The 13,514-nt window shown below is 40.4% G+C and overlaps 1 protein-coding gene across 2 annotated transcripts in view; it reads left to right on the plus strand.

Annotated features, from left to right (window-relative positions):
• The window catches only part of st3gal3a (ST3 beta-galactoside alpha-2,3-sialyltransferase 3a), a 52,997-nt gene extending 39,924 nt beyond the window's left edge, over positions 1 to 13,073 (plus strand). For both annotated transcript variants that reach the window (XM_034882259.1, XM_034882260.1), the window contains exons 11-13: positions 5,140 to 5,286; positions 6,134 to 6,280; positions 11,474 to 13,073. In XM_034882259.1, coding sequence (XP_034738150.1) covers positions 5,140 to 5,286; positions 6,134 to 6,280; positions 11,474 to 11,578 — 399 coding nt within the window. In that variant the 3' untranslated portion in view covers positions 11,579 to 13,073. The remainder of the gene's footprint in view (positions 1 to 5,139; positions 5,287 to 6,133; positions 6,281 to 11,473) is intronic.
• The last annotated feature ends 441 nt before the right edge of the window (positions 13,074 to 13,514 follow it).

A 13,514-nucleotide genomic window follows, 5' to 3' on the forward strand; every position in this document is an offset into this window, starting at 1 on the left:
CGATCCTTGAAATTTGCTTTAAGTGGGAATTAAAGGACATGTCTTGGTCAAAGATAACTCCAAGATTCCTCACAGTGGAGCTGGAGGCCAGGGTGATGCCATCCAGAGTAACTATATCTTTGGATAATGCGTCACGGAGGTACTTGTGTCCGAGAGCAATAACTTCAGTTTTATCTGAGTTTAACATTAGAAAATTACAGGTCATCCAAGTTTTAATATCCTCAAGGCACGTTTGAAGTTTAGCTAACTGATTAGTTTCATCCGGCTTGATTGATAGATATAACTGAGTATCATCTGCATAACAATGAAATTTTATGGAGTGTTTCCTAATAATACTGCCTAAAGGAATCATATATAAAGTGAACAGGATTGGACCAAGCACAGATCCTTTTGGGACTCCATGACTAAGCTTGGCGTGCACAGAGGATTCATCGTTAACATGAACAAACTGAGATCAATCTGATAAATAAGACTTAAACCAGCTTAGAGCAGTTCCTTTAATGCCAATTAAATGTTCCAATCTCTGTAATACGATATAATGGTCAATTACAAGTAATTAACAAAACACAACACGTGTAAATAACACAAGTACAGAGATAAGTCCTTTGTCTGATGCAATTAGGAGGTCATTAGTAATTTTCACAAGTGCTGTCTCTGTGCTATGATGAACTCTAAATCCTGACAGAAAATCCTCAAATAAGCTGTTGTTATGCAGAAAGTCGCACAGCTGTTTGGCAAGTGCTTTCTCAAGAATCTTAGAGAGAAATGGAAGGTTAGATATAGGTCTATAGTTGGCTAAAACATCTGGATCAAGGTTTGGCTTTTTCAGAAGAGGTTTAATTACAGCAACTTTAAAGTGCTGTGGTACATAGCCTGTTAATAAAGACAAATTGGTTATATCCAGTAGGGCAGTGTTGACTAATTGTAAAACTTCTTTAAGTAGCCTAGTCGGGATGGGATCCAAGAGGCAGGTTGATGGCTTAGATGAAGAAATAATTGAATTAAATTGATAAAGATCAAGTGAAGCAAAGCAGTCTAAACATGTATCTGGTTTTATAGCTGTTTCTAAGGTTCCTGAGTTTAGAGATAAGTCAGTGCCAGTTAAAGGCAGGTCTTGGTGAATTTTGCTTCTAATAGTTATAATTTTATCATTGAAGAACCTCATAAAGTCGTTACTACTAAGAGCTATGGGAATACTTGGCTCAGTAGAGCTGTGACCTTCCGTTCGCCTGGCTACAGTGCTGAAAAGAAACCTGGGGTTGTTCCTATTTTCCTCTATTAATGACAAGTAGTACGCTGCTCTGGCATTACGGAGGGCCTTCCTATACGTTTTAAGACTATCTTGCCAGATTAAACGAGAATTTTCCAGTTTGGTGGAGCGCCAGATCTTCTCAAGTTTCTGCGATATTTGCTTTAATTTGCGAGTTTCAATGTTATACCATGGAGCTAACCGTCTTTGTTTCATTATCTTCTTTTTTAGAGGGGCAACAGAGTCGAGAGTCATTCGTAGCGAGCCTGCTGCACTATCAACAAAATGATCGATTTGGGAGGGACTAATAGCATAGTAGTCCTCCGTTACTTTGTGATTTGGTAATGAATTAAATGCTAACGGAATTGCATCCTTAAATTTAGCTACAGCACTATCTTGTAGACATCTTGTATAGAAGGTTTTGCCTAATGGCGTGTAGTTCAGCAGTATAAGCTCAAAAGTTATCAAACAGTGGTCAGATAAAAAATTGTATGTCGCTTTGGATTAAAGCGTCAGCTAAAGGACGTGTAATGTAATGTAATGTAGAACGTGTACGTTCATAAGTTGTTTTACTCATGCAACAGAAAACTCAGACTGGACAGATAGTCTAGCTAGCTGTCTGGGTTTACCCTGCAGAGATCTGAGGAGCAGTTAACCGTAGTCCTCAGAAATTCACCAGAGTTTAGAATGCCAACACACAGAAAGAGAACATCCGGCCGAAATGAGGGACATTCCGGCGACACGTGAAAAATCCTGGAAATGAAACATTCAGAACAGATGTATTGCCTTTAGATGAGGTCCAACAATATGTCATACAAACTAGGTTGTTTTTTTAAATACTGAACTCTTAAAACACCTCTCCTCTGTAATCTGCTATATAAAACCCAAGGACACGTTCAGTATAAGTGGTAAGTGGCATTGGTAGAATGTGTCTTTGTATGCTGTGTGTAAAGACATTGCAGGTGTAACATTTTAGCCATCCATCATGTTGAATAGACGTGTTGAATTTTCATTCACAACAACACTTCATGCGGGAGATCAAGTTTCCTCCCCTAGAGCACAAGGGTGCAGAAAACACACAGGATAATAGACAGGCACACACACACACACACACACACACACACACACACACACACACACACACACACACACACACACACACACACAGGCTCACTATGAATGGGCAAGCGTTGGCTGGAGGGAAAGTGATTGCACTAAGATAAGGAAATTGGCATAGCACTTGACATTGAGAGCTGGTATTGTGCTGTGCTTGGCGGACTTCGTTCTTTGGACAACAAATTAATGTGATTTTATATTAGACGAGAATAACTCCGTGAATGGGTGGTGATGGCGCAGGGGATATGACACATACCTTTGGTGTGGGACATGTGCGTTCAAATCCCACTGCGATACATCAACCGATGTGTCCCTGAATAAGACACTTAACCCCTAGTTGCTCCAGCGTGACCTCTGACATTTATAGTAATTCTAAGTTGCTTTGGATACTTGTAGTAATAATAATGTAACACATTTTACCTCAAATCATACACAGAATCTGGGTCAGTTTTCTTCTGTAGAAGCACTGATAAAACACAATTCTATAGCCACGCTAGCATTTATGTGAGACTGTACTTAGGCACAGAAGCGCTTTAAGCCAGGCTAAATGCTCGCATGCTGACGTTAAGCAGGTCATATTTTAGTGTAATAGCTCAGTACATGTGGACTTGGCAGAACAACTAGTGTTGTTAAAGACACATTCTAAGCGTCCCAGTGTAGGACTATAAATAAATAGAGTTGCATGCTATTTAGAGCCGCACAATATGCAGAAAATATGCGATAATGTTGAATATCGTGAGAACGAAATTACTTGCAATACATAAACAGATATTAAAGTGTACTCAGTTCTGCATTTCTTTGAATATTCTGCTAAAATGCAACAAATCGTTTGTTAGTAAATCATTCCAACATTTCTTTATTGAACAAATAAAACATAAAATTGAATGTGAAGGCACCACTAAAAAAGAATGACAGTTTTATTTTAAAGTGCAGTTTTCTGATATTTTCTTTTGACTAACAAAAAAAAATATGTCGTAGCCTTTGAAGTTGCAACCCTAAAGCTCCTGCAACTTGATTTTGTGACATAGGCTAGACGGATTTACTGTATAGATACTAACGTTTGTTGATGTAGAATTATCTGTAACAAGCATATTTACTGATCCTGTCATTAGGGACAAGAGAATCGCTTGTTATCTGATCCCGTCGGCTGTGTGCAGATGGGTTTTCCACAGACTCGTGTCCTTCTAGTGCTGCCAGCGGAGTAGAGGTGTTGGGTTTCCCACTGGGATAGAGGAACAAAATGGTCTCAGTCGGACAGGATTACCACCTGATCCGTCAGTGAGGCGCTTACAGTCTAACAGAGTAACACCGCTATGCTAGAAAGCTAATAGCTCATATCAGTGCTGTTTGGTTCCCCCCCCCCCCCCCTCACTCCAGCATACCTGAGCGAACTCAAGAGGCAGGTATCCCAGTAACTGTTCATAAAGAGACATCGGGACTGCTGGGCAGACTGCTGGTAATTAGTGTAATGGCCCCGGGTATACTGATACAGGGGCTTTCTTCTCTGACTGGCTTTGTTTGCAGCGCTTGTTTTTCATCAGAGCTTTAATGGTGTTGACCCCCTCCCCCAGGCCTCAGCTCAGGCTATTGCTTTCACTGGGCTGTTTAAGCACCATCATATTTTCCACCCCGTCCACTTTTCATGGTAATATGAAGTGATAAATATTAATGGTGTGAATATTGTTTGTAATTATTACGCATGTACATTCATGATGACTAATATATCTTTCAGTTTTATGTTTTTTATTTTATAATTCAGAATTTTGTACATTGTAAGTGCTGTAAAGAAAATTATGACACAGTAACAAAGTTTTTAGTAGGGGTTATAATAATTTTAAACTTTTTAAAAATGACATAAACTTCTGCAATACATTAGTTCCTTACCAGTAAATACTGGCAGAATTGTTGTGACCGTGATAGATAAATCTTTTTGGCCAATGTATTATCAGCACAGATCTACCGGTGTCGTCGTATCTCGTCATGATCATTAATTATTAATGTCAGTACACAAAATGCTCACATATTTGAGGTTATTGAGAAACAGTGTCTGTAATAATTTAAAACTGTAAAATTCATTATACATGTATCAAGTCACACAAAAATTGTATTTTTTAACTGCTTTGTTACTTTGAACGTAGTCTTGCAATGCCAGACCTTCCTCCAAAGTGCCGTAGAGGAAGGTCTGGCTAGTCCACACTAAAGCTGTCAGTCTTCCTCTATAATACCATTCAATTTTTGTTTTTAAATTCTAACAATGTTTTTAATATTTAATGCTAAAATGCAGCCTGTTATAAATATGTACTACACTACTCAGGCTTATGCATTGTCTATGCAACTATAAGCATGTGCTATGAGAAAAGGGAGATTAGCTAAAAATCACACTTGAATAGTCTTGATTTCTTTTTTACTTTTTGCATTATATTTTACTTTCGGAATCATTCCAACAGCAGTCCAGTATGGGAGAAAAACCTGCTCTGATTTATTGGCATTTCTTTAAACCGATCCCAATCCGATCAACAGTGAACTGAGCTTTTAACAACATAGACTATCTGACGCTACACATGCACACACACAACTTCGGTGCCTGACAGGGTGATGCAGGTCTCTAATTCCTGAATCGTCATCTTTTACACTAAAATATCTTGTCATGACAAATGTTTCACATTATAACCGGACAGTGATCTGTTTTTCTTTTTTCTGGTGTGGCAACAATGCGCTTCCATGGAGGTTCACATTAACCACGCTGTTTTATTCTCTTGCTCTTTGTCTCTCAGCGCAGCATTGAAGGCTTCTGGAAGTCGGTGGCCATGCAAGTTCCAAGAGACCCCAGCGACATGCGCATCCTAAACCCCTACTTTATCCAGGAGGCTTCCTTCAAATTCATTGGTTTACCTTACAACGGTGGAATGATGGGCAGAGGGGTGAGATATCTTGTTTTTTTTCCCTAGCATCATTTTCTGTCCAAGTGGCAAAGTGTTAGGAACAGCGAGCTGTTTATCGCACAGCGGTGAGTTAATGGTCAGGACTGCAGCTCTGGTAGCTGACTCCCCTGTCTGTCTGTTTTCATTTTGAAGGCCTCTGTGAACACACAGCAGATGCTGCTGGGAGCCGAGCACCTCCACAGAGCCTGAAAAAGTGTTACGATTAGGCTTCTAAAAATAGGACCATTCTTCAGATTTCACATCTGGAAGATATCCACACAATCACCATACGGCTTGTCTCCAGTACATTCATATGTTCACTACTGTCACGGTATAACCACAACCGTGAGAAAACGTACGTCTATATGGGGCTAATCTATGGGGGCTAATCTAGGGTGTACAGATCTTGGTTTTGCTTGTGCATTTGAAAACTGCAGAAGCTAACGCTAGTCCGCCAGATTAAAGTTAAGAATTAAGAGGCCTACCTTTATCGTAGCCGCGGCATTGTTCTGCTCTTCTCCTTGGACCGGCTCGGTCCTCGGTGCAGTGTCTTTCAGTCTCAACATTCTGTTGAAAGTTCATTTGTGGACAGTCAAGATGCAAACGCAACATTACAAATTTAGCGCGTAATTATTTTTTGTAAAAGTGAACATTAAGACTATCAGCTCCACAAAACTCTCTCTGTATTTGTCAGTATGGCTGTGTTTAAAAAATTGTGTCGTCTGGCAACCAATAGAAACCAATAGGAGGATTTTGCAATGACACTACACACTGTTCATGATCCCGGTTACTAGTCCTGGCTCGGTTATCTGTTTTATACACTCTTTATTTCTCCCTGTTTTTTCAGAATATCCCAACCCTGGGGACAGTTGCCATAACGATGGCCCTTCATAACTGTGATGAAGTAGCTATAGCTGGATTTGGTTACAACATGGACACCCCCAATGCTCCTATGCACTACTATGAGAAGATCAGGATGTCAGCCATCAAGGAGGTAACAAAAGACCTAATTTGGTATGATACTGTATAAAACTGAGCTTTCTGTAGCACAAGACGTCACTTTAACATTTTTTAAGCCACTTTGACATGTATGCCCCTTTTTTCCTTTGATCCATTCTTCCTGTAAAATAAATGTAAGGGCTATGAACACCAGCAGGGTACAACATGGGTCAGAACATACGTTTTGTTTTCTATGTAAAGGTTTACATAGATCGGTGCATCATCACACCCACACGCATTCACGCCATGGATTCGCACATTCAGGCTTTGAGCATTTTAATCACGTCTGCATCTCACCTGGTATGTGCTACAAATGCCACCAGTGTTTTCACCTCAAAGTCAGAGCAAAACAGCAGCTGGATTGTCTTAATCTTCTGAAATGTGGCGTATTTCTGAGTGAAACCGAATGTGTGAGCGGCAGATAGTTATGAGAGAGATTTAAATCAAAATCCTTTTCGATTTGATTGGATTGCTCAAGTGTGATTTAGGGATTACAGAGATACAAAGCTGAACAGGACTGTTATTAAGTTTTTGTTTTTCCAGCTGACATCTACACACACCCCTCTGACCCATGATATCACTCTGCTAGCTGCTACGACCCACAAGCTCAGTAAGCAGTGGTTTTATATGATGGGCGGGGTTAGTGCCACGGTCAGGGACACAGGATAAGAATACTAGGAAATCTATTTTTTTCATTTAACCATCACTTTATCATCAAACTGAATTAACCTTTCTTTTTGCTTAGAAATCAATATTTTTATCCTTGTTTGTTCTGAAAACTCCGCAGTCATGGCACCCCTTAAATTATGTTCTCTGAAGCTGCAGTATCATCATAGTTCCCCTGTTTGCAAAGGGATGACAATTCAATTATTTAACTTAAACAGATTGGTGAATCTGATGACACCTTCTAGCCATTTGAGAGAAACCTTGATTGTCTATTTTGCTAGATTTATGATGCAGTAGTAGCCTAAATTTGTGAAGGACTCAGTCCGACTTCTTAGTGGATGATTCATCCCCTCCACCCACAGGTGTATGACCCACTATTTCCTCCACATTTTTCTCCTAATGGACGGTACTCCCACACATTATTCACAAGCCCTAAATTTGTTAGCATTCTGACCAACATGTCGACCACCATCTTATTTGTTAGTTTTCCAGGTTTACGCAACACTGGAACAGTTTACTGTGACCTTTCTCTCATTTAAAAGGCCTCTCACGAGGGATTTACCCAGCATGCTGCGTGGGGGCCTAGGATGTGTATGAAATCTCAAGTGTAGGAACTTTGCTGGAGACTGTTTTTTGAGTCACGGCGCACTACATACAGTGTTCACACTTCACAGTCTCCGGCCTGCTCATAAATCACTCTTAGCCCAGGTTACTGAGACAGACATGCAATCCCCTTCATCCTTTTTTCATAAGACTTGTGTTTCAGTTCAAAGAGGCACAGAGCTGCTTGGCCCCGACTCGCGGCATGTATAATTGAGACAGGAGAGAAATTAGTTAATTTCTGCAGTCCTCCATTAGCCTACATTGACTGTTTTTTTGGTAGGGTGTCCGAATCAACGTTAGAGTCAGATGTTCAAATTGCAAGACCCACAATTTTAATTATAATTGATTGACACGTTGCCAAAGAAGACAACAAGGTTTTTTGGGCTTTATTAGGTTAAAAAAAGTAGTTACTTGCTCAGTGGCTTGCATAAGTTAATACACCCGTGCTAAAGTTGATTAAAAAGAGGAATAAAAAAACATCTGTTGGAAATTGAGCTTAATGCCTTGATTAAAAAAAATTAGGAAAATCCAACCTTTTTAAGGACACCAATTTTCTTTGTGAATAAATAAAGGGCATAAGTATGCACACCCCTATGTTAAATTCCCATAGAGGCAGGAAGTTTTTTTGTTATTAAAGGCCGGTTATTTGATGGATCCAGGATACTATGCATCCTATAAAGTTCCCTTAGCCTTTGGAATTAAAATCCCCAAAAAAATCCCCCCCCCCCCCATCATCACATGCCCTTCACAATACATAGATATAATCATGGGGAACTTTCCATAAGATTATCTCTCAATGCAAACCAAACCAGTTATTAAGCTAACTGAAATAACACCTTGTCAATCTCTTTAAGGAAGAACATTTATTTACAATACATTATTCAGTCACAAAGAAAATTGGTGTCCTTAAAAGGTTCTATTTTCTTACTTTTTTTTTTTTTAATTAAGGCATTAAGAGCAGTTTCCAAACTGTGTAAACTGATGTACATGTCTCAAATTCAAGGCCCGCGCGCCAAATCGGGCCACTCGTGGATTTGATCTGGCCCCTATAATAATTTTGGTTCAGTATTCATCTTGGACTACTTTTCCCAACTTTTTTGGTGCTTTTTCCTACAGTGGTGTCCTTTTATTTATTTTTTTAACTTTTTTTAAACTTTTTTATTGCATTTCGGCTCATTTTTCATGGTTTTGGCTTTGTTTTTTATGATAGCTCAGGAACATTTTTGCTGACATTTTTTAGGGCTTTATGGGGGACCAAACTGTGAATGTGACTATATGAGACATGCAGAAATACAGTCAAAAATATTTGACCTTTTTTTTTGATTGAACAAAAGCATGTCAATAAAGTATACATGTCTGACCCTTGATGGGATTCTCTTTTTGCAATGTGGCCCTTAGGGAACTTGAGTATGACACTGCTGAGCTCTAGATCAGCTCATGGTCACCTCATGATGATCACCTCACTTCATTTCAGAGAAGCAGCTGGCAGGTAGCTGTGTTGGTGTTCAAGCTGGTGAACAGAGTTGTCTGTATCGCCTGTTCACCTTTTAGTCTCATCATATTGTTTCTAACAACACTTAACCAAACCTTACTATGTGCACTTTGGCATCTCAGATTCATGTTGATGCATTTTTGCACTCAGCAAAACTCTTGATATTGACCGTGATGTTATTTAAGGCTGAAACCATTACATGTATTATTATTTAGTTTTTTTTCTCAATTCATGGATTACTCATTCACTTTCCAAAATGTCAGAAAAATATTAAAAAGAAGGGATTCGACAGTGCTCGAGATCACGTTCTCATTTGTCTATCAGTCCAGAACCCAATGCTGTTCAATTTGACATAAGTGAAATTTAAAAAGATATAAATGTTTACTGATGACTAAAACCATTAATGACCCAGACCCATGTGACTCATGACAGTGGCTGCTCGGAGACAAAACTATGTAGACAAACCAAAAGAACATGTCAAACGGCCAGCACACGTCAGTAAATGACTTTTCAATAAGGAAATAAATATATGGCGTTGAAAAGGCTGAACTGCAGATCAAACTAGCATTAGCTCGCTTCTCCACTGGCTCTGATTACCTTCATACAGTGTAAGTAATGTTAAGGTTACTGAAAAGCAGCCTACAGATGCCTTTGGCTGTCACAAGACCCTCACCTTGTATATGGAGATGGGATCACAATGCAAGGAAAAAGGAGACTGTACGTGTTCTCTTACAGTATTAATACCAGGCGTATATCTAAATGCCTGTGATCAGATGTCATCATCTAGATAACGTATCCACATAGATCAAATATTAATACCAAGTGTAGATGGGGGGTTTTATGCCACGCTGACGCTCCAGAGACATTGGCTGTGCAATTTAAAAATCCTCTGGACCAAAGTGTTGGGCAGAAAGGACTAACCAGCATCACCATTCTAAGCCCTGCGTCATTCCAAGAATTGCCGAAAATACTCAGAAAAATGTGAATGCCCATGGTATTACGCCCCCATTATTCCCTCGAAGCACAGGCAGACACGAGGCTTTCTGGCTAATGGGTTATTTCGAAGCTTCTCTCCAAACCCACCGTGAAAACTAAACACACAGTTTATCGAGGAAACAAAAAGACCATATGAGCATAGGAACATGTCAATGAAATTCACAGCATGTAGAATAACATTAACCAAAGTGAAATGCAGACAGATAATAAAACAATATACATGATTGGCTGCATGCTAAACGTGGGCAAGGGCAAGGGCAAATTACAAGGGCTAAGTACATTTACTCCATCACTGTACTTCAAGTGCTCAGATTATACTCATTTTCACTTTGATAATTGTACTTCGAGGTTGTAACAGTATAGGTTTATGTGGTTTAATTGGTCACATTGCTGCAGCTCCTCTTTTCACCCAGTGTGTTGAGCTCTCTGTTTTAGCTACAGAGTGAGGCATCGCACTTCTGTACCATCTTTGTTGGGAGTCGCACATGCGCAGTAAGTACTGCTAGCTCGTCAGTTGCAGAGCATGAGGGCGTGCCACGCTAGCAGCTAGGCGAGCATTATAACGTGTGTTACAAAGTGACGCCGGTTGTCATGGAAGTAAAGGCTGGACTAGAATAGAGCTGTTTGGAGCCGTTTGTGAACAGTGTTTTCTGTTGAAGATGGTAAGTCCCTTTGGGGGGGGGGGGGGGGGGGGGGGGGACTTTTTCACTTTGTAAACCTATAATGTGCACAGAAACGATATATAACACAACTAAGGAAAGGGGGAAAGCCAAAAAGCCTAATATGAGCACTTTAAGTCCAAATGTTGTCGAACTTTATGTAAAGTTTTTGCCTGTTATGTTTAATTTATTGGGCAATAAAGACACAACATTTCTGAACATCAATGACATTCAAAACGGCGATAACTGAAAAATATACAACACACCATGCAGTGTGTATACACAAATGTATTGCAAAAAGACCTACACAGATAAGAACATCTGCCTTTGCACCACCAAAGTGAACATAAAATAACCATTAAATATTTAAATGCATATGACACTGTGGTCAAAATCCTCGCAATGGAAATATAGACACACTACACTTGCAGACGGCATCTTGGAAGTTTGTGATCAATACTGTATGGTGAGGTCATCAAGTTGTGTCCCATTTCATAGGGGTAAGTTTTCAACCCTAGCCTTTACTACTTGGTTTCAAGGGCCAGGGGCTAGGGGTAAGGGGTAAGATGGAGAAATGGGATTCAGCCTTAATACTTTAACCACATTTTCCTGATAATCAGAAGTGTCAAGTAACTAAGTACAAATACTTTGTTACCTTATTTAGGTGGAAATCTTGGGTGATCTATACTTTCCTGGAGTAATTAATTGACAGCAGACTTTTACTTCTACTTCTTACATTGTCACACATTTATCTGTACTTTCTACTCCGCAGTCCTGGACTCACAACATATCGAAAGAGAAGGAGTTCCTGCTGAAGCTGGTCAAGGCTGGAGTCATCCAGGACTGGACCAATGGCATCTGTGGTGCAAGATGCTGATGGTCTGGTCTCAGGATTCAGTACTGTGTTCACCTTCCCCTTCTCCAGCAACTGAAGAGGGGGCCAACAGGCTGGGTGGTCCTAGCAGAGAGCAGCAGCGTTCACACACTGCATGGAGTGCAGAGACAATGTGTGTATATGAGGCTTATTGATCGGAACACTCTGCCCCAGTGTCACATATCAAAGTATTGCAAGTAATAAGCCTCAGGTTACTGTATATTTAAATGGTTTAGTGCCCTGGTTCAGTGTTTTGGTGATCAAAGCAACACGTAGACCTGGCTGCCCTCCTACTGGAACTGCTGCAGGCTGCGGAGAGGAGAGCATCACGGTGTTGGGTTTGAACATTGCTCCTGTGCCAAGATTACCTCTACAAGTGTCCTTCTGCTCGCACATCTGAATGTAATCTGCAATACACGTAGAGTCTCTTATTTAAAGTGTCCAGTTTCTGTGGTAAACAGGGTGCGCACTACATTACACGTGACTCAGCCGTCCTGGACTAGTCTCTGACGCCTGTGGGGGAACCCATTCCGTTAGAGCGACATGGCAATCATCAGAGCTTTAGTTGAGTCGGTATTAAACTAGAATAAGCGCTGCCTCAGCATGGACAGCACGCTCAAAGGCAAAGTCCAGCATGCTGACTGATTGCTAATGCATTGGTGTGCTGGAAAGTGTTGGACAGGGTTATGATGATGACGCTGGATGTGAAGACTAGAGATGTTTAGATACCAATACCAGTATAGGGAAAAGCCTCCTATACTGCTTAAAATGCTGGTGTTGATGTTGGTGAGTACTGGAGTTTATGCACCGATCTGATACCAGGTAATTAAGCCCTGAAGAAAATCTACTTTAAAGAAGTTTATTTATGTTCTTTTTCCATTATGAGTCACTGTCATACTGGATAATACTGGAAAGCTCAACGGTGTTCGTTGATTTTGTGATTGTTCATGTTTCACACTGAGTTCAACAACAACGATAGCAATCATATCACAACCATACAGTATAGTAGTATACAGCTGTTAAAACAGGATCAAATATATGGCACACTGGTGTCAAATCGCTACTCAGTGTCAGCTGATACGCAAGTTCAGGTATCAGAATCTGTCAGGAAGTTAAAAGAAAATGTATCGGACCATCTCTAGTAAAGACCCACTCAGTCCTTCTCTTAACGGGATCTAAAAACTCAATGATCTCTCTTTTCTTTCTGTTCATTGCCCAGAATAACAGCAGAACACCAAAACATTCTCCCCACTCTCTTCACTCGGCCCTGCGGAGGGCTGCTATCTCAGGCCCCAGACATCACTCACACAGTGTTACTCTCACAGACTTAAATAACGCATACGTACACTGACCAAAATCATAAACACAGCACTTTTGTTTTCGTCCCCATTTTTCATGAGCTGAACTCAAAGGTCTAAGACTTTTTCTATGTACACAAAAGGCTTACTTCCCTCAAATATTTTCCCTAAATCTGTGTTAGGGAGCACTTCTCCTTTGCCGAGATAATACATCCACCTTACAAGTTTGGCATATCAAGATGCTGATTAGACGGCATGATTATTGCACAGGTGTGCATTAGGCTGGCCACAAAAAAGGCCACTCTAAAATGTGCAGTTTTACTGAATTGCAGGGGGTCGCGTGGTCCAAAAACCAGTGAGGATCTGGAGTTAGGGTTCATCTCTCTCTCCCTCGCTCGCTCTCTATCTATCTCTCGACCTGACTTGACCTGAGTGGGCAAATGCTCACATTTTATGGCGTCTGGCACTTTGGAGAAGTGTTCTCGTCACAGATTAATCCTAACACCACACACGGACTGCTTGCCCCACAAACACACAATTCAGTAAAACTGCACATTATAGAGTGGCCTTTTATTGTGGCCAGCCTAATGCACAACTGTGTCTAATCAGCATCTTGATATGCCACACCTGTGAGGTGGATG

This window comes from Etheostoma cragini, chromosome 9 (assembly GCF_013103735.1).
Source record: "Etheostoma cragini isolate CJK2018 chromosome 9, CSU_Ecrag_1.0, whole genome shotgun sequence".
Classification (NCBI taxonomy): domain Eukaryota; kingdom Metazoa; phylum Chordata; class Actinopteri; order Perciformes; family Percidae; genus Etheostoma; species Etheostoma cragini.